Genomic DNA, 21,729 nt, shown 5'->3' with positions numbered 1-21,729 from the left:
TGTCACCACTACAGTCTTGGGCCCAGTCCTCATCAGCATTTATGCCCCACTCCAGAAGCCAGGGAGGGGCTGCTTGCTGCTGTGCAGTGATGGAACAGAGCACAGCAGCATTTCTGTGGGGTCAGGGTGGGGCCTGTGGGTCTGAAGATGACCACAGGTTGTAAAGCATGCTGTGGTGGGAGAAAGCTCCGTGTGCACGGGCACAAGATGAAGACCACTGCGCCCTTGCTCTCCATCTCTTCAGGCGATGGAGACCCACCAGGACTGGATAGAAACAAAAGATTGCTGAGAATAGAGGCAAAGTAATCTCTTCATCCTTCTGCCCCTCCCCAAAGGTCTAATAATACCATAACATGCTATTTTCAGAATTTTTTTGCCATCAGTGTGGTGACAACTTTAAAAGTATCAACCACCACTCTGAAGGACAGAGTGATCAAATCCCCTTTTGAAACAGACTTTTATTAAGGTGCAAAAGATATTTAAAATGCCAAACCAGCAAAGCAGAAGGCATTTGGTTGACTGAGCTAGTCCTCTGAGGTTCTGGAGTCCCAGACACAAGCTCCCACTTTCAAAGCTGTTCCTCTCCTGTGAGACGAGACAGTAAATGGAAAGCACACCAAGCGCGATAATTCTGCATGACCCAGAACAGTTTTGATGTTTGTTTTTTCTGGCAGGATGCACTTTCCCTGATCTGAGTTACAGCAGCTAATCTTTTATGTATGATCAGACTGCTCTGCCAAAATGCATGCAAGCAAAAATACATCACAACCTCTTTCCACTGTACTCTTGGGATACACATTATTTATAAACATTTACTGTACCTGATAAGTTCATCTCTATTGGCATTTATCAAGTTCTCTGCATAATGAGAGGTTTGCTCCAATTGCCAATAAATCCATCAGAAACATTTCATCCAAGACCAGTGGGAGAGGGATAACCTTAGCAGTTAGGTTCCTTAGGACATGTTTTCTTTTGTTTCTTTTCTTGTTCTCTGTCTCAGTGATCTGACATGACCAAGCAACCTGATAAAGAGTCAGCGTTGCTGGACTGAGCCACCTCTCCAGTTACTTGTGGGGATCACAATAACATGCAACTTGAGGAAACACAAATGTCCTTTCCAAATTAACCTTTCCCGTTCAAGTCCAAGGAGACAACACCATTTTCCTCTCTACAAAGGGCAAAGAGAACATACCAGTCCCATCAACAAGGTCACACATACTACTGCTCTTTTGCTCAGCATTCATGTATCACACACAGTTAATATGCTGAATAGACTTTTAGCATCAACAGCTGCAACAGAAAGTAGGCCAAAAACTCTGACAATACATGAGTGAGCAGTCTAGCATGACAAGTAAAAACCCAGTCATGGTGCTAGTGTAGAAATCAGGGCATCCCTCTAAAAGCAGCCCTTCTTGATGTAATAGCACATATTCTGTTTTCCAAATACTTTAGAAACATTAACCTCCTGAGCAAGTCTTCATGCAGGCATTCCACATGCATAATTCAAATTCTGCTTCAGGCTTATTTCTCAGAAGCACCCACTACAAAGTGATGTAAGCGATATTTTTCAAAAAGGATGAAGATAATAATAGTTGAGGGGAACGTGCTCCTTCTAAGCTCTGACCATGATTTCCCTCCTCTTGCCCTACCAAGCTTAAAGAAGTATTTTTATATGACCCAGCAAAGTATTTTAAAATACCAGCCAGGGAAAAAGTCCCTGACTGAGAAACTCGGATGCCTGGAGACAGAAAGGAAAAAAAAAAATAGAAAAAAAATGGAGAAATTAATGTCCAGAACAAATTTAAACTCTGAGTCAGTGAGATGACAGAAATCTGTGCTCACACATTAGAAAAAGTAGGTTAATTTGTGTGAACACAAAAAGAAATGTTCCTCCACTGACAATTCTGGGTAAGAAGGTGAATAAAAGACATCAAAACTAGCATTCTTGGCAAAAAGCACACCAAATCAGAAATGGGAAAGAAAGGCAGTGCTAGGCCTCAAAGCTCTTGAAGACTGAGAAACTAGACCAGAACACTATGAAACCATCAGGATACCCTCTGCAAAAAATGGGAAACATTTTTTTTTTTTAAAGAAAGTTTCCCAAATTATCAGATGAATGCAGATTATTCTGGGAAGCAATGACTAATGACCTAATTTGCACAGCTCTACTTCCCTGACGTTAGCTTCAACCTCCACTTAGAGCTTACAGAAATGATAGCTATCTATCTACAGCACTCAGGGTTTGACAGATCTTAGTAAAGCTGCATGAGGAAAAAGAAATGGGCAGAAGAATTGCCTAACAAAAGCTTGATGTGCATTTTTTTGGTCTGGTGAACCAGAAGCTCCACACAGAGTGCAAACCCTGCATCCTGATGCCTCAGGCCTATCAGGCTGTCTCTTTGCCAAAGGAGTAAAGCCTTTAAATCAGGCTCTCCAGGTCAAATCAGGCTCTCCAGGTCAGGAGAGCACACAGATTTGACTCCCACACTAATGATCAGTATGTAAAAGGATTTAAAAAATATTTTAAATTGTTTTTTAAAGAATGGAATCTACCAGCTAATAAATGCAACCACATACAGGGTAAGGGGTCATCAAGCCTATGGAAATAATTGTCTTCATCTCTATTTCCATCTAATGCTTATTAAACTGCTTTTAATGAAGCACTTTCTGCTTTGTTAGAGTACATAAATCTGCTGCTTCAGCAAACTATTAATAATTCCAAAAGTCATGTCAACTATGCTATTTAGCCACAAACAATATATGTTTTGCTTACAAGCACACTTCTGAAAACTCCCAAACGTACCTTTTATATTCCAAATAATAATTTCTATTTGTACCTTTTGACCTGTAAACATAGTACAGGTGCCTTAATTTGTGCTCTTACAAGACACTCCATTTGAGATGTGAGGCGAGCCACAGTATGGTGAGGATTCAGGTAGTGCAAGTAGTGCAAAAAAGCGGGTAAAACATAACACAGAGAAGACAGCAATTATTGTGGGGTGTAAGGGGTGACAAGAAGGTTCATGGATGGATGGATGGACGGATGGATGGATCCCAAAGCACCCACTCACGGAGCCCTTTCCCGCACAGGCCCCAGACCCAAGCGGGGCCTGAGGCGGTGGGCGAGCGCGGGGCGCCCCCTGCTGGCGGCGCGGGCCGCGGCGGGAGCAGGCCCCGGGCGGCCACAGACGGGCGGAGAGCTCTCCGTCCTCCCCGGGGGATTGGAGAGAGCCGGGCGCTCCTGCGTCCCGCTGCCTTTTGTGTTTTAAACAGCCTCATGTGCCGAGGAAATCCCACACGTCCCTCCCGCGCTGAGGAGAGAGCTGCAGCGCCCCGCAGTAAGCAGCGAGTCGCTTCCCATGGCCAGTTTAGAGGGAATCCGCGCAGCCGCTCCCTCGGAGCGGCCGCGGTGTTGCTGCAGCTCTCCCTGAGCTCAGGCCGCCCTTCCCGCACTTGGGCCAACCTGACGTGACAATCCAGCCCAACTCGGGGCGAACAGAGCAGCCGAGCTGCCAGGAGCAGCGGGATGCGCAGGAAGGCTGCCAGCCCTTCCCGAAGCGGGGCGTTGGGAGCACACGGGCTGTAGGCAATAACACGTTTGGTGTGCGTGTGCCGAATACGTGCCGGGGAAGGGAGCGCTCCCTGCAGCACGGCCCGCTCGCCCCAGGGTCGTTACCTGCTCCTGTGCGCCGTGTGCGGCCGGGCAGAGCGGGGCCCGCCGCTGCCCCCAACACGTAGCGGCACAGGAGCCTTACCGGGAGCTGATTTACCCGCGTCACTGCCCTTCTGTAGGGATCAGAAAGGCAGAAAACGCATTAGGGTAATTTTTAACTACTACATTTGTTTTTAATCAACCAGCAATTAAAGAGAAAATACCAGACTTCCGTCATCAGCCAGGCAGAGGTGTGGCCCGAATGTCGTCCATAGGGGCAGTGCTGTGACAAGCGAAGAGCACGGCGGTTCCATAGTGTAGTGGTTATCACGTCTGCTTTACACGCAGAAGGTCCTGGGTTCGAGCCCCAGTGGAACCAGCGCCAAGCAGCGGCTTGTTTTTCTTACCTCACGCTGAGTTTTTCCTAATTTCTTTTAACGCGGGGAGTTTCGGTTTAGCTGTTTCCTCCACAAGATGGGGAACCTCCTAAGCAGTTAGAGGGCGCGGGCCCTGCGTGCGGCAGAGGCGGCGCAGTTACCAGGGGAGCAGAAAGGCGCCTCAGGCCTGTCAGTCGGGGAGCCTTCCAGAGGCTGCAGCCCTGGCAGGAACGCTGCAGAGGCGGCGCAGTTACCAGGGGAGCAGAAAGGCGCCTCAGGGGAAACCCTGTCACTCGGGGAACCTTCCAGAGGCTGCAGCCTTGGCAGGAACGCCCGCCTTCCAAAGGAGCCTTTCCCTGCGGGCGCGGGAGAGGGAATCCCCACACCTGACCGTGGTCCCTCGGAGGGGCAGCCGAGGGGACCGCAGGGAGCAGAGGCAGTGCGGGGAAGCAGCAGCCTGTGCCTGCTCCCAAGCGGCGAGGAACAAAGGCAGTGCGGGCTCTGCAGCCCCATGCGTCCCCAAGGCTTCTCACCGGGACACACTGGAACGTGGGTCCTTTCATCTCTGTGTTCGGACAGGTGTTTGAGCGCTGGGAAAAGGCCAGCGGTTTTCACAGTGCACATCCAGCAAGCACAGTTAACTCCATCCTTGTTTTCCCCTGTACTGTGCCTATCGTTTTTATTGGAAAGAAAGAGCCGTCTCAGCTTGCCTCGGAGCAGTTTAATTTTAAAATTATAACGTTGTCTCATTTTGCACGTGCAAGGCTTTAGAAAAGGGTAACCTCTGGGCATGGGTGCTGGCACAGCATCTGTCTGTGCGTGGGAGCCCTATAGAGTGCTGGGGCTAAGACATCTCTGCAGGAGGAGGAGAAGAGTCCCTGAGCTCCACTGACCTGGAATCAGCTCTTGAGTATCTTTGAAGGATCAGAGTGGGAGGGTGTGATTTACCTATCTTAAAGATTAAAGAGAAAAAATTGGCTTAACTTACTTTAATCAGAGACTTATTAAGAAACTTACCTTAATCATCGTCATATGGAGAAAACTATTAACCTTTGTCAGTGCTTGTTCTCACTAAACAAACACTCTGGAGTATGGGCAAGATGCAGTTAGAGATTGCAGACCAATGCAGGGATAACTGGGCCAGGTTGCAGGAGCTTTTTTCCCATAGTGAGACCTGGCATGCTAAAGTTGTGACATTAACACCATACTGATGCTAAGGGCCAGTGCATCCCACAACCTGAAAGTGCCGAAGTACTCAGGTCTGGCTTTTCTCGGCCTATTTGCTTAGCAGTGTTTGCACAGCCTACAGGAGGTGAAGCCAAAGCCGTGTGGTCCCCCCCTCTGGGGTAAACTGTTATCCACAGACTGGCTGCTTCCAGGATACAGGCTCAAAGCTGAGGCAGACACAGCTAGACTTCTCCTGATGTAGGATATGTAAACCTTTGGGGTAGGTACATCCCATCTGACAGGAATGGTGATTCCATGGTGCCTACCCTGCTGTTGACAGCCACAGCACGCCCAAGTGCATGAGTTACAGGGACCGGGCCTGGGCCTGGTGGTCAGCACTGGGTGATTATCTGCCTCGTGTTTTCTTACATTTAGGAGAAAGTCTCCTTTTCAGAAGATGACTTAAACTCATGCTTCAGACTTGTAAAAGGAATGTTTTATTCTGAGAGCCATGTCTTAAGTGTGTGTAGACCACTGCAGCTCCATCCATTTGAAGGGGATCCAGCTCCTGACTCGGGCTCTAAAAGCTTCGACAGTCTCGCCCTCTCCGCACATGAGTATCCTGCTTCTGAGAGATGTCCGTGGTTCACACGCACACGTATGTGTGCTTTGTACATTCCCTTACTGTGCTAAAACAAAAGTGTGCCAGTCACACATTTTTTGCTGAGACACTGCTCGTCGTGTGCGTTCAGCCCCCAGACGCGTGGATCTGTGCGTGCTGCTCGTACTGAGCCGTCTGGCACTCTGGCTTGGGGAGAAACGTGGCACTGCTACGTGGAGTTCCACTTCTCTCTCACACAGGAGTGCTTTTGCCTCCTGATTCCCCTCTGAGGTCACACACACGTGCTGCCAGTCAGACTAAAAGCATCTCTGTGGTGCAGGGTGATCTCTGTGTTTTTTCCCAAAATCTGGCAGAAGAAAACACACCAAGATTTCTGAGGGCTATGAAAAAATTGCAAAATGTCTTAGGGCCAATGGGACATGAGCGAGAGCTGGAGAAGATGTATGGACAAAAGGGTGAACCTTCCAGGCAGTTCCTGTTTTACATAGCAGTTGGAATGTTACCAAATGTCCTAATTTGGTCCATTTGTACTAGTCTCAGTTTTGTTCTGTAATCAATGCCAGACCAATCTTTATCCTTTTTGAAATTGTATTTTTCTTTTTCATACAGGGCAAATGTAGCCATTTCTGATGCTGTGTTATGTACTGGCCATTAAACTTTTTCTGCCTTCTGTACCTGAAAATACTTCTGTGCTTGCTAGGAATTATCTACATGATTCATTTAGTAATGCTTGTCTGCAGTGGCAGCATGGTTTTGCTGTTTATAGTTATTAAAATGATGGACTATCAACACCATTAGACATAGACTGTCTGAACTGCATACTATTTATATAGACACTTTAATTTAAATGCTCTTCTAGTCTTCATGTGAAACAGTTTGGTTTTTTGAATGCTATAGACCAATTTTTTAAAACAAAGACTGCCTTTCCTTCTGTGTGGAGAGAGTTTTACAACTGGGCAGCCACCAGTCTGAAGAGTATCCCTTGGGACAGAATGTTCTTTGATAAGAGCTATGCTGTTTCTGAACACGTTCCCTGAACTACTGTGTAATTCTTACACAGAATCAAAATGTACTTGAAGGGTGGGGTTTACCATAAACCAAGCTGATTTAAAAGTGCATATGATGATGGGAGAGAATTTGGCTTGGCTTTTCTTTAAAACATGGTAGGTGATTTCTCTTTGTGTGAGCAGCTGTCCTTCCATGTGACCTGTCCTTATGAGACCATAAGGTGAGAGGCTGAAGCTCAGATCTGGTTTTCCAAGAGATATGTGGATGAAGGTATTTAGGGATTTTTAAGCTGGGATTTTCAAACCCACGAGATTTAGACACCAACTGCTCAACAATGCAGAGGTGGAATAGATATCTGAGTGTCTTCAGCAGCTCTGAAAATCTCTGTCTCTGTGGCAGCCCATTTTAGACTGAACAATATAAAGAGGATACTGTGTAGAGCCTGAAGTGAGATGCTGCACTGCATCAGATGCCCAGAGCTGCCCTTGTACCCTCAGTGGGCCTCATATTTCTTTAATTCCTGGCTGGACCTTCTGGTGTGGTCTCCCTGCTCCAGGATGGGAACAACATATGTGCATGAAGCCTCTGGCAAAAAATCAGGAGCAGCCCCATGCTCTTAGAAAAATGACCTCCTTCCTGGGGCCTGGGATGAGCTGCCCGTCCTGCTTGCCCTGCCATGCTTTGATTCTCCCCCAGTGTTTGGGGTGAGCTGACCCAGGTCCATGAAGCAGAGTGGCCATGTCTGTGCCACAGGTGTGTACCATGGACTTGGGGTGAGCTGACCCAGGTCCATGAAGCAGAGTGGCCATGTCTGTGCCACAGGTGTGACAACCCTCCTCTCCATGGAGGTAGGGTAAAGTGGGAAAAGTGTTGGGCTGAGGAGGTTAAACTCCTTCAGGCTGAGCAGAGCAGTGAGATCCTTGGTGGGAGACTCCTCCCGTCCTTGTCACATACCCTGGTGATTCTGGGATGTGCTGATGCTGGAGGTGAGGCTGCAGTGGGATGCTGTACCTGACAACAAATTTACAGGGCATTCCAAATTTGTGGGTATCCAAAGGCAAGTGAAATGACTCCTGCCCAGGGGACTGTTTTTGAAAAGCCATCATCCTTGTTAGCACAGCATTTTTAAATGAATATAAACCAGAAGAGCAGAGACACGACTCGCGTAACTCAACTTCAGCCTATGTGATCAAAGCAGTGCCTTAATCTATTCCCAGTGCATACAATCTGAGATCTCTTGCAACAAAGCAAGCTGCTTCTGAAGCAATTGCTTTCAAAAACCTCCATTAAAAATTCACTGCTTATTTCATATAATCAACAGAGATTGGAGGAACAGGTGCAAGATCCACTGGAATCACTAGCAGTCTATTTTTATCTTGAATCAGTCATTCTAAAATCAAATCTTTGGTGTAGGCTGGTTGAGAGAATACTTAAGTAGAAATGAAGAGAGATTTACATTTTTGGTTAGAGATTTTTGCAGCCTAGCAAGTAAACAACTGAAAAACACTATTTTGGTTTGATCTGCTAATTGCAGTTTTCAGCCCTGTGCAATTAGGTGACTGGAAGAGCAGTAAGGCCAGGGCAGATTTCTACACACAACTATTGCTAGGAAAGACATTGCTAGTGTAGAGGTAAATACATTTGGGGTGGAAGATAATGAACACATGCTATATACAACATACAATATATACCATACATCTTCTATGAGCATTAGGCATCTGCATTTCTGTAGGGTGTGTAAGTGGTTTATACATAGGTATATCCTGGTTTATTTGGACATATGTCTGCATGTACAATCAAATTCACACTCAGAGTGTCAGTACCTCAGTATTTGTTGCCTTTTAAAAACCATTACAGATGGCACAGCCTCTAGGATGGAGTTTGACAGTAACAAGTGTGTGGTTGGCTTGATGGTGCTTGATAAAATCATGGGAATGGAGGAGAGTAAGGTGCTTAGGCAATGCTTAAGTTAATCTCATGCCTTCCCATCAAGCCAAGCAGTGCACTAAGGAGCTGTTCACAACAGAGGGAGGAAAAGATGGAGTACAAGATGGGGAGCGTCCTGCTGTCTCTTCTTTTCTGGTACAAAGGTATGCACTTTGCCTCCTGAGAGGCACTTTCAAATATTCCTCTTTGTGTTTCCTGTTTCAGCCATGCTTTCTTCTGCCAGGGGCTCTGGGGTACAGAGCAAGCTCTTCTCTACATTCTCATGGAAACATAATAATTCGGGGAAAGGCAAAATGTGGAGGAGATGTGTAATTTATGTACATGAGTGAGCAGCATTCTTACAGCTCTATGAATATTCAGTAGTAAAACTCTGTTTCAAAAAAATAATTGCAGTGTAAAAAATTTGCCATATAATTTGTCAAAATATGAATTTGCAAAGAAAATTGTAGTGCAGCTGAGCCAGTGTGTAAATAATAACGCTGATTTGAAAAATGAGGTGCAGTATAACATGAAAGACTGGTCCTTCATTAATCAAAACTCTTGATTAATCAAAAACTGATCATTTTCTCTAGCAGCAAGACATTGCTGATGAAGATTGTTATTTTTTGAGGCCTTTCAAGGTATTTTGGCCTGGAAAAGATTTCTAAAGATACTTTTAGAACAAAAGACAATTCATAAGTCTAGAAAATGGGAAAGGTATTTATCAGTTTTGAGGCTTTCTCATATTCAACAAAAGTAGGTAAGCTAGAAGGAGACAGAAAATTTAGGGTGACAACTCCTTCCATTTTAATTCACCCAGCTGTGGAGAACAAGGAGATAATTTCCTGGTTCATATTTAAATTTCTGTCTTCATCAAAGCCAATGGCAAAGCTACTTTTTTCTTAAATGAGGCTGAGGGTTGCTCTTGGTAAGTGGTGGGCAGTGTCTACCGACATGAATGTGTGAATCAAGTATGATCTGTCAGGGTGAGGAACAGATTAATCAGACAGCCCAAGTTTTCTCATGTGGGTGTTGAATTCCCAGTGCTTTGGTATGTCTGGTTTTTTCTCTCTTTCTGTGTTTCTGTTGAGTATTTTACTCTACCAAATTTCATGGGTAGGAAAAGACGTGCTCCTCAACTAGCCATGTCTTCACTTCATCTTGTTATGTTTGGCTGTACCCACTCTGCCTAATTAATAGGTCTTTCTTCTAATCTCCCAGCAAATATTTGTACATTCTCCTTGTACCTTATCTCATCACTCTCCTTTGTTTCACTTGGGAAGCCTACTGGTGCCTGAGCTTCTCCTGGGAAGAGTGATTTTACACAGACTCTAGCATTTTTTTCCTTATGGGTGGCATAACTGCAATTAGTCCTTGGAATAAGTTCATATACCTTGCTCTGAATTCCAGACACAGCTTGCTTTTAATAGACACCCACACATCAGGATATTTTTGGAGAGCCTGCAGTGAAAAATAAGTTGCAAGATCACTTTCCAAGCATCACTCCTTTGGTATTTAATTTATTTTCTTAATTTATTGTATTTCTTAATTTACTGGTTTTCCCTGCTTCGCGGTCTAAGTGTCCTCTCGTGGATGCAAAGAGCAGCCCCGGTGCCCCTCACACTCTGCCTCTCCCCGCACGGAGGTGCCGCTAGGTCAGCGCTCGGAGCTACGTGCGCTGATGCCGCGGTAAGCCGCTTAGCTGATTTTCCCTGGCGGAGCAAGTGGCTTAGAGGAGCCTCGGCTGGGCTTGTGTTGGCCGGGGGCACGGCAGAGCAGGGCAGCTCAGCATACGGAGAGCAGGAGGGCTCCTGCGGCTGCCGCACGCACCCGCGCCCGCGGGAACCAGCGCTCCTCCTCGGCTGCTCAAGGGGAGCATTTCTCTTCTTTCACCTCTGGTTTTTTGCAGCTTCAGAAAAAAAAAAAAAAAACCCCCAAAAAAAAAATTTCCCCCCCCCCCCCGCCAAAAAAAAAAAATTAAGTGCTCAAACATGCTTTTTGGATCACAGTAAATAACATTTTTAGTAGAGGTGCCCTTTGGCGTAATCAGTGCGTCTAATGAAATTACTATGCAGGCGATGTTCGGCGTAGTTCCAAGCAGGAAGGAACAAACATGTCAATAAGGTCAGAAAATGCTGAACATTTCTAAGGAGCGCTTTGGGGAAAAAAGATAATTAATTATACATCTCTTAAGAAAAAAGGGAGGAAAGGTATATTTTATAAAACAAATTAATTTAGCTTTTTTCAAATATTGTCACAACATAAAAGAATTTAGTGGAAACATTATAGAAAAAGGGAAATTAATATGAATTAAATAGGTGCAATTGTGATTACTTAAATATGTTTTTTATTGCCTTCAAATAAATACCAGTAAATAGTAAATGAACCACAATAAAAATGAATGAAAATGATAACCTAATGAAAATCATTCAGATAAAGAAAATGAAACGGAAATTAAAACAATACAAGAGTGAAGAATCCCCACAAAACGAAGGAGGAAAAGAATAGCCGGTTTAAAGCCTGAGAGAGAAGCTTAACCCAAAGAAGGAGACCTCCCCTCGGCAGGCTGATGTCCCCTTGCCCGGGGCTGTGTCTCCTGCCGGCGATCAGCGGAGCTCAGAGCCCGCAGGCAGCTGCTGAGAGCCGGGGTGCGGTGCCCCGCTGGGGCCACGGTGTCACCCGCAGGAGAACAGGCCGAGCGCTTCACGTGTTGGGGTCCCTGGGCAGGCACCGTGCTGCGCCCGGGCCGGCCTGCCCGGGCTGCCTTTGGGTGGACACAGACCTGCAGGTGTCCCGGAGGTCCCTGCCTGCTGGCACAGCCCCCGGGTTTTAGAGATAAAAGTGCTCTTTGCACAACACCGGCTCCCGTGGAGCCTGCCGAGCGCGGCCGTGGAAAAAACCCCGGGGGAAAATCAACAAAGCCATCACGAAGCGTGTGGGCAGGGGGGCTGTGCTCGCCAAGGGGACCTGGGCACAGCCGCAGCAGGGCCCTGGCACCGCTGCCGCTGGCACAGGGCAAGGAGAGATGGGGAGAGCACCACCAGTGTGGCCGCTTCCCGAAACGCACCTTCTTACGGAGGCTGGAGCAACCTGATGTGAGTCACCTCAGCTGCCTGGCACGATTTTCAGGGCTGGCATGTAAAAATAGCCCAAGTTAATAATACAGCAAGGTACAAACGAGCACCCAATGGGCGCAGAGGCGCTGCAATGCTCTTTTCAGTGTTTCGACCCTCTGTATTGCTTACAGGCTGTTACCTAACTCTGCTTCCTGATGCTGTCTAATGCGGTGCTCAGGGAAAAGAGGGACTTTCAGAAAGCATGATAAAGCCAGTGCCACCCATTCAGCCATGCCTTTCATTTTTGTGACTTTTTGGGGCTGTTCTGGGGCTCCAGCCTTATTTTTCTGGGGGGTTTAAGATATTTTTCTTTCCTCTACCCCATAACCCACAGGTGCAGAAGGGAAAAGGTGACTGTGCAAAAGGAGCCACTGTGCCCAGAAAGCAGTGCTGCATCATGGGGGCATTGCTCTCTATTGGGAGGAGAGAGAATAACTTTACCTCTCTGAGCACTGTTAAACTGAGATATTGCTTACAGAGATGAGACAAAAAATCAACTATTTTCCAGCTGAAACTTCTAGGACAGCTATATAATAAAGTAAATAAATAAAGAGATTTAACATTTTCCACATACTTTTCCTGTAATGATAAGTTTGTGTGAACTTATTCCAGTAAATTGAGTGATTGACATTTATTCTGTGTTATATTTTATTTCTCTTTTTTTCATATTTATAATGTGCTTTCTCATGCTTGTATACCTGTCATTAATTTCTACTCTAAAAGATGACTTGCTTCTCTGACTTTATGGTCAGGATAGTGAATATGATTCCTCAGAGTTACTGTATTGAACACAGCCTTTGGCAGTGTTACTTCTGCCCACACTTATCTTCCTCCTTTCTTTCTCTTGTTTAATCACATTCCTAACGAATACAATTTTTCTGAAAAGCACAGTTACCTGTTCCTGTCATTGAAATGCCAGCAGTTAGGTTTCCTTGCTATTGATTGCCCCTTTTCCAAAGTAGCCCTAAGCTGTGGCTGCTGCTTTATCCAACTTCCACCTCAGGAAACCCCATCCTGGCACCCCAGGGCTACCTCTGCCAGCTCTTTTCTCTCTGCCCCAAACCTGGACCAGTTCCTGGAGTATCATTGCCCTTCATCCTGCTCAGCAGCAGGTGCCAAATGGAGACATCTGAGGAGTGGGCTCCAGCCCAGCCTCACCGGCACAGGTTCCCTGGCACAAAATCATGCCCTGGATCTTGTCCCAAGCCCTGCTCCCTAAATCCTGTGCTATGGGACAGCATTTGTGCATGGCAGTGCTCTGGACACACAGCACTGCAGGGTGGGATGAAGGGACTGGAAAGGCACATGCCTCATCTCTCTGCCTTCCACAAACACAGATAATAATTTTCACTGAACTCATGGTTTGCTGAAGGTCCTGGGGGGCGGTAAATAGAGCTCTTTCCTTTTCAATGTTTTGGGGTTTTGGTCAGTCCTGTGCTTTTAAAACAACAGCCCCTGGCAGCTGTGCAGGCCTTATGACTCTCCCTTGAATTGCAGCAATTGGTTCTGTCTGACCTACAATTACCAATTATCTTTGTAACCTTCCTTGAAGGCAAACATGCTTGCTATAAAAGCATACTGCCCATCACATTTTTAGACTATTGGCAGCCAGCTTTCCTCTTCATTTCCTTTGTAGGACAGGGCCCGTCACAGCTGCAAACACACCAATATATCAATTACTATGTTTTGTGGCCAACTGCAGGCAAGGGCATCTTTCATTTGCTTTCCTCTCCCAAGGCCAGGGGTTATCAGGCTGCACTGCCCAGGCAGGGCATTTGGCCATCCACTGCTACGCTTACCCCATGCCAAGCCTGCTGCTCCCCTGTACCGTGGTTGGGTGGCTGAGCCCCTTTGGGAGTGAGCCCTTAGCAGTTCACCTCTCCAAGCTGAAAAAGGGGAAGCTGAACTCCTGTTTGAGGGGTTTAAATCAGCAAGTTATGCAGTGAGGAGTGGAGGAGGCTGGGACAGCCAGAGCGGCAGCATGCCAGCACCTGTGCCTTGGCACTGCCTTTGCCCTGCTGTGTTAGTGGGACTGACCCAATAAAACATTGCATTTAAAAATAAGGGCCTTTCTGCTTGAAATTTACATCCTTGCTTGATTTGCAGTGGTGTCTCCTAGCAGATGAGGCTAAAAACCCAGAAAGCCACTCTCGCAGCTCAGGAGCAGGCACCACTGGCTGAGTGCAGCCACCTACAAAATGCTGGGTCACCTGGGCAGGAGGATTTATTCTGGGTGCTTGAATTGATGCTACCATACACCCACCCACCCACCCACCTGCAATCTATTCCTTTTTTGCCTGTTGTTTCACTCACAGATGTTGAGTTTCCAGCTGCATGTGTCAATGGCATATTCAATTTTGATCTTGGCTCTCAAAGGAAGGGACTCAGGAGCCCTGTTGGAGGGCTCAGCATGGTCACAAAGCAATATCCTACACCATCCTGGTAACTCATATCCCCTTTCCCCACTCCAGGCATGCAGCGCTTAAGAACAGGCCTCACCACACTACAGTCATGGAACATAACTTCCTTAGGTTAATGGCTGGACTCTATGATCCAGAAGAAGCCTTTCCCAACCCCTTTTCCAGACTAAAGTACACTAAACCACCGTAAGAAAAAACAAAACAAAACAAAACAAAAAAAAAAAAACCTACAAAAGTTTTCTCTGCAAAAATAAATCTTCTAAAGATGAAAATCAAGGAGTTAAGCAGATGGAAGGAGCCAAGCCTGTAGCCCTGTGAGCCAGGAATTGCTGGACAATGGGAACACAGAGCAGGCTGTGATGGCTGAGGAGCCATCCCAGATGTCAGGGTAAGGAAGCCCTTGCAGCTGGTACTCCTGGAGCAGGGCACCTGTCCTGCTTGGGAAGGACAGCACTCTGTGGGCCAGGGGGGCAGGAGAGACACCTGCCAGCCTGGATCTCGTGCTCCAGGTACCAATGCCTCTCCTGCACTGGCACCAAACAGCACAGGGCAGGCAGGAGAGGCAGGCACTGCATTCCTTTTATTGGCAAATATGGTCCAGTTTTGGTAAGTGATAAAATCCTGGTTTCTCTTGTATTGACAGACAGCATTAACTTAAGTCACCTTCACACAGGTTTAAGCCAAACCTCTTTGCCCCATGTGGCACAGCACAGGGGTGGCTCTGGGTTTGCCCTTCTGCCTTGGTTTTCTGATTGCTCAGTGGATCCCAGGGCTTGGCTTGGTAACATTTGTGCTGGGACAGGTGTAGTGCAGTGCTGTGTGGGGTCCTCAAACTGCACTCTCCAAGATGTCTGGAGATGTCCAAGCATGTTTTCCTCCTGAGCATGCTGGCCTCTGGGTGATCCCTGCCTCCCTCTTCAGCCTGACTAGAAGCCACAACTTTTTATTGTAGACTGGCATTCACTTCTTCTGCCAGGGCCAGTGCTGTGGGTTAATGTGGTAAGTTCCTGATGCCAGAAATGCTACTCTGGGACACTGAAGCATAGGCCACCATCCCTGTGTGAGAGAAAGGAATTAAAAAAAATATATAATTTTGCTTTTGAAGGTCTTTCTTTTAGACCCTTGATACATTTAGACTCATTTTCACATCCAAGGAGCAGTTGCATTTCAGTAATGAACAGAGCTTTGTATATAGTTTATATTTCAGCTGATTATAATTGCTCTGTGTTTGTGAGTCTTTTGAGATGAAACTTGGTAAAGTAATGTAGAATGTAAATTCCCAGCATTAGCTGCAGCTTCCTAGGCTCAGCAAAGTGACAGTGTATGAATGAATAAATCATAACTAGATTTCAGTGAATAATTCAGAGTCTAATTCATTTGGTGAAAAAAACCTTCTTTTAGTATTCACAGTACTTCTGGAGATGGCAGGTTTCTCACGGCTTCTGCATGCAAGTTTTTACCTGCTCAATCACTTTTTCCTTACTAGCTTGTAGATTCCTTACATCTCTGAAAATCTGATGTTCGACATTTGATTTGTGTTGATGAGTTTTCAGCAGTCATGGGATTATTGTTTTAAATTATTTTATTTTCATAGCTCTTTGGGAAATATTCTACCAGTCTAAAAGCTGTTAACATACTCTGCTTTGGACTTCACTGTGAAGCAAGAGCCTTTTCAGTAAGGAAAAAGCCTCATAAAAAAAGCCATTGCTCAGTAAGAGGCAGGAGATAAAACAGGTCAGGTGTTGCAAAAATAGCAGTCTCTTCCTCCACAGCCACAATTACTGGTTTTCCCTAAGAAAGGAAAAAGGGTAGTCTTGTCTGTAAGACAGATTAGGAAGGCCTATTTACATTTCTTTTTTCTTCATCACATCCAGAGGGAATGATCTCATACCAAGCACCTTGTGAGATACCCTGTCTCCTCCAGAGATGTTTTGGATCTGCAGTGGCACCAGGCTAGGATTTGACCCTTGAAGCTCATCAGCTTAAACATTTAAAGGGGAAAAGGTGACAGGAAAAGTGTGGAGCAGAAAGACAGAACAAGGCATATGAGCAAAACTAGCTGTAAAGCAGAGACTGAGGGGTCCAGCATGTGTTTGCCTCGGGGTGATTCAGGTGTATCTGATCAGGAAGGGGAGATGCCAAAGGCATCTGAAGGAAAACCCTATGGAGGAGTAGCACAGACATGAACACATACAGTGCCCTGCTCCTGCCCATGTTCTCTTGCCTTCTCCTGGCAATCAGCTTGGGAAAATGTGGTAGATTAATCAGTCCTTCCTCTATTTATTTGTCTCTATCTCAGGAGTAAATGTTGATTGTATTTCCTGATGTTTGTTTACAGCATCTTTGTTTCTGATCTCTCTCTGTCTTTTTCTCTGTTCTTCCCTCCATGCCCACTCCCCAGCTGTGATGGCCCTCTCCCCAGGAGAGGTAAGTCTCTCTGGATAGTTCAGCTGCCAGGTAAATGCTGGGGCTCTGACACTGCCCAGCCCTGGTGCTTTGGGGCAGAAGGAGGGTTGGCACCTGGGCCTTCAAGCTCGGGCACATGCTCTGACCTCTGAAGCCAAGGGGATCCAAATCATTCTGAGCTTCACGTTGAGCTGGCAACAGGAAAGGGTCTCAGACAAGGTGCAGCAGTCCAGACAGGCACAAGCATTTGTCTAAGTTTCAGAATTCAGATTTGGCCTCGTGACACTATTGTTGATGACTATGTAGATTTATTATTTGTTTTTTACCTTTCCTTTAGGATGAGAGACTGGAGCTGTGGCACAGCAAGGCTTGCAAATGCGATTGCCAAGGAGGCCCTAACTCGGTGTGGTCCAGCGGGACTAATGGCTTAGAGTGCATGCCAGGTACAGAGGGACCCTTCTGCTGTGTTTGTCTGGTGCCCTTCAGCAGCTTCCCCTTTGCACCTGGCATTGCAGAGCTGGCACGTTCCAAATCCAGCTGCTGATGGGGCTGGAGCTGAACCACTGTGAGGTGAGGGGATGACCCTGCACCATCAGGCAGCCCCCATGCCTGGGCCTTGGGAGGTCACCTGGGCTGGCCCATGCTGACCAGTGACAGGGGGCATTTGTCTTTCTCCCTCTGGAGCCCTTGGTGCTGGTGCTTCCCCAGACTGGCTGGGGCAGCTACTGCCATGTGTAAGATTTGCTTACCTTTTGTAAGCAAACCTTTTGTACCATGTAGGCTCGTTCTCCCTTGCTGCAGTTTAGCCTGTGAAATCTTCTAGACTCTCCAGGGACCAAGAAAAACAGTTTATTCCTTCTTTGCATCATATTTTTAAATGGGAAGGGAAGGGAAGGGAAGGTGGCAGGTTTGGTTGATCTGTTCATGGCCAAGGAACATGTAGGCAAGGAGCTGAGCTGGGTTTCCTGGCCAGGCGAGGTGTGAGGGGGTATTTCTCACATTAGCATTATGTAGCTGAGTAATGAAGGCATTTCCCTTGTTTTCCTGAATGAGGAATGTTTCCACTGTAACTTCCAGCTGTTGCTGTCCACAGAGGGGGGCTTTGCATTCCCCTTGCCCAGTCCAGCCCAGCCAGGGTGGTGTGGCTTGGCCCTCCCTGCTGCCCAGGGACAGTTTGCAGAGCAGCCATGCAGAGCTGCCTCTGGCATGGCCAAAGGGAGCAGCCAGCCTCACAAACGCTGCATGGCTCTTCTCTAGCTTGGCAGGAACAGTGCTCAATGGTTCAGCTGCTTTGGCTGGACAGGCTCCAGGCATCTGGTTTGGCAGGTCCCTGTGCATGGCACAAATGGACTCACCAGAAGGTGACCTGCTAATTGCATTACAGTTGTGTGGTCTGTGGATTAGTGTTGCTAAAAGTAACGTTGGGTGGTGTTCGAGATAAGCCTGACGGGTTGTAAACACACGGGCCGCCCTTCTTGCACAAAGGGAGCAAGGCTTTTAACGTGGTGGAAAAGCATGATGTTTCCATGCCTGGAGGAAGGTGGGACAGTGGCTTTATGTTTTCATGGGGAAAAACATGTTAATGAGGTTCCAGCTGAGCAAGATATGTTAATGAGCTATTGATGCATGCAATATTGACCGAGTAGAGCTTGCTAATGAGACATCGACCGCATGGCTGCAGTGCTGGGGAGTTGCACTGGGGAGGCCACAGTCATGCTGGGCTCTGGGCACCCACTGGTGCTCCCCACATGTTGATTGGTTTTGACACGAGGCACTACGGTGGTTGTTCAGGTGTGGGTAAGGCAAGGAAACCTCTCACCCACAAGTGAACTGCACAGAGCTTTGCTTGCTCCTTTTTTGCTGAGACCCGTGAAACAGACTATGCTGAACTGGAGAACGGGACAGAATTACCTCTGGGGACTTCAGAGGCTCCACAGGCTGCAAAATCAGAAAATGCTGCCCATGATATAGATGTTTGCCTAGGCAATCCCTATGTGACACTTGAGTGCCTTAATTTTGTGTATTTTGATACCCAATGATAACCTGATCACATAAAAAAAGAAAAAAAAAGATGATAACAAAAAAACCCCCACAGCTAGGTCCAGGGAGCATGCAGGTGCTCAGCCTCACTAAAGTCTTGCCTTCCAGAGTAGTGTGTGGTGACCCACCACAGAAAGTTTTAAAGAGGAGTGAGTATTTCTTTCCCCAGTAGTTTTGCAGCCAGTGGTAGTCATGTTGAATTTGTCACTATTGCAGAAGACAGTTGTGGGGACAGGATTGTTACCCTGAAGATCTGCAGTCAAAAACTGAGATGGAAATCCCTGAGCCAGGGATGATCCCTCAGCAGGGCTGAGCATGACACCTCACTGGCACCAGAGCACCTGCGAGTTTTCCACAAGGCAAGGCCACCCCCAGATGCAAAGAAATGCAGATGTGAGGGTGCTTGTGGAAGGATGACCTGAGCTGGCTCAGCAATTTTGCCATGCAAGTAGAGCTGTAAATCAAGACAGTCATTGGAGGGGCAGGAGGTAAAGCCCAGCAAGAAAAGAAGTGCCCAGCATTACTCAAGGCAAAAAGCTGACAGCCTGGAGGCTGGATCCAGGTTGATGCAACCAGTTAGGCTCTTCTTCCAGATGCTTACAAGAGGGAGATTCAGACTGCAACATCTGAATAAGGCCTTTCCCCCAAAATGTTGCAGTCAGAACAAGTCTAGTAAGTTTGAGAGAGAAAGAAGAGTTAGAAATTAACACAAGTGAAGGTTAGAAATGAAGACCCTGTGGCCCCAGGGCAGGTTGTGGTCTGGGGTAAGAACATTCCCAGCATTCTAATGAGGGAGAAGAGAGAGCAATGAAACCCCAGGAGGTGCTCACAATATGTGCACAAACACACCCAGAAAACAGAGCCACTTCTGTCCCTTAAGTGTTTTTCCCTTGTTCTGCAGAGTGTCCCTACCACAAGCCCCTGGGCTTTGAGTCTGGTGCCGTCACCCCAGACCAGATCAGCTGCTCCAACCCTGAGCAGTACACGGGCTGGTACTCCTCCTGGACAGCCAACAAGGCCCGCCTCAACGGCCAAGGCTTCGGGTGAGTTCAAAAATGCCCCCCGAGGGGTCCTGGGGGCTGTGGGGGCTGGGGAGCCCTGGCTGTGTGGAGCAGGAGGGTCTGCCTGGGAGGGCACAGTGGAGAACAGAGCGGGGCTGGTGGTGTCCCCCCAGGTGTGCATGGCTCTCCAAGTACCAGGACACTGCACAGTGGCTGCAGATCGACCTGAAGGAGGTGAAGGTGATTTCGGGGATCCTCACACAAGGGCGCTGTGACGCTGACGAGTGGATGACCAAGTACAGCGTGCAGTACCGCACCGACGAAAACCTCAACTGGGTGTACTACAAGGACCAGACCGGCAACAACCGGGTCAGTGACCTTTGCTCTTTGGCCACTGGTGGAAGGGTGGCATGCTTGGTGACAACAGGTCCCAGAGGAAGGTGCATCAAAAGGGGGATCCTGTGGGAGCAGCCGAGTGGGTCTCAGTGCTCACTCTGCATCAGGGAGCAGCACAGAGAGGGGCCATTCCCCCTGAGGTGAGAGTGTGTCATGGTGACAAGTGCAGAAGGACAAAATACATTATTTGTGTTTTCTAATTATCATACTGGAGTCTAGATTAACCTCAGAGGCATTAACTGGCATTGGAGAGGAGGCAGCAACTCCATGATAAAACCCCTTTCTCAGCTGTGGCCGCACAGCCCAGCCATGCTTTGGCACTGCACAGGGATTTCTTTTATTTCCATGTCCAGGGATAATGTGTCATCCTGGTGCAGAAAAACCTCTCAGACAAAATCTGCAACTAGTTAAGTCATAACCCACCAAACCATTCTCATGCTGCACTTCTTACTGGTTGACTTGAAACAAAAAATTGCATTGGGGAGATATTACAGAGTTGCCTCTGATGCCTGTGCAGTCCAGCTGGGCTAAGGGATGCCACAGCTGCTGCCTCCCAGGTATCCTCAATGCCCATCTATAGGAATGGCCCTGTCCTAGCACAGGAGGCTCTGCTGGCTGTGCTGAAGTTCCTGCAGCCCTGGGGAGACGCTGAGCTTTCCCAAAAAAAACAGGTCATGGCAGCAGATGTGACATCCAGGCCAAGGAATGGGGAAAGGGCCCTCACACATTTTTTTCATCTATAATGGCTTGTGTAGGAGCCTGCTCATGAACTTCACAGAGCCAAAGTCAATCATGCTCACTCCAAACAAGCAGTGCCTTGGTACAGGAAGGCAAATGAGAACGAATGGGATGAGAATGGGATGAGATTTTCTGGCCTAACTGTAAAAAGTGCAGGACTGATAGGGGAAAATGGCCTACTAAGAAAACTGAATCAGTGTGACAAAAATTGCCTAAATCTGGCTATTTTAAAAGTCTTTTGTTTTGAGGGTGCAGAGGAAGGAGCCTCCTCCTCCCCTGCTCTGCACAGGCACCCCAAAGTCATAGGACAGGATTTCCAGCCCCGTAACCACCCCTCCCTTGACAGGTTTTCTACGGCAACTCCGACCGCTCGTCCTCGGTGCAGAACCTGCTGCGGCCGCCCATCGTGGCGCGCTTCATCCGCCTGATCCCGCTGGGCTGGCACGTGCGCATCGCCATCCGCATGGAGCTCCTCGAGTGCCTGGGCAAGTGCGGCTGAGCGCCGTGCCCGGAGGGCTCGCGGGTGTCTGCCTGCCCCACCGCCCCTCCCGCGGCGTGAACGCCCGGCCTGCGAGGGAGGGAAGGGCTGTCTTGAATAAAATGTTACTTCACACCGTGCCTGGTGGTGCAGCTGAGGGGGGCCGTGGGACGCGCACTGGGGAAGAGGGAGGTTCGGGGCCATGGCTCGGATCCTGTGAGGTGTGGTGCTTCTGGCCCTGGGTGTTAGCTTGGGGAAATGATCATCACAATGTGCTGTAACACTGGAACACATGCAGGTGAGGTCCACAGGCTGGCTTGGATTCTCTTCGGGGTGTATTGTTGTATGCCAGGACAGACATGTCACCCTCATCCCTGAGATG

General features: G+C 47.7%; 1 protein-coding gene and 1 non-coding gene across 2 annotated transcripts; both read left to right on the top strand.

Annotated features, from left to right (window-relative positions):
- Positions 1-3,958: 3,958 nt before the first annotated feature.
- On the top strand, positions 3,959-4,031 carry TRNAV-UAC. The gene has a single exon. It is a non-coding gene; the product is annotated as a tRNA-Val (tRNA).
- A 4,833-nt stretch (positions 4,032-8,864) lies between these two features.
- On the top strand, positions 8,865-21,368 carry RS1 (retinoschisin 1). The gene is made up of 6 exons (XM_041399969.1): positions 8,865-8,916; positions 16,690-16,715; positions 17,032-17,137; positions 19,636-19,777; positions 19,909-20,104; positions 21,216-21,368. Exons 1-6 carry the CDS (start codon positions 8,865-8,867, stop codon positions 21,366-21,368), a joined length of 675 nt encoding a protein of 224 aa, XP_041255903.1.
- The last annotated feature ends 361 nt before the right edge of the window (positions 21,369-21,729 follow it).

Source organism: Onychostruthus taczanowskii, unplaced genomic scaffold (genome assembly GCF_017590055.1).
Source record: "Onychostruthus taczanowskii isolate IOZ18803 unplaced genomic scaffold, ASM1759005v1 scaffold17, whole genome shotgun sequence".
NCBI classification, from domain to species: domain Eukaryota; kingdom Metazoa; phylum Chordata; class Aves; order Passeriformes; family Passeridae; genus Onychostruthus; species Onychostruthus taczanowskii.
Note: the sequence above shows the minus strand (reverse complement) of the source record. Positions and strands in the feature narration are given on the sequence as shown.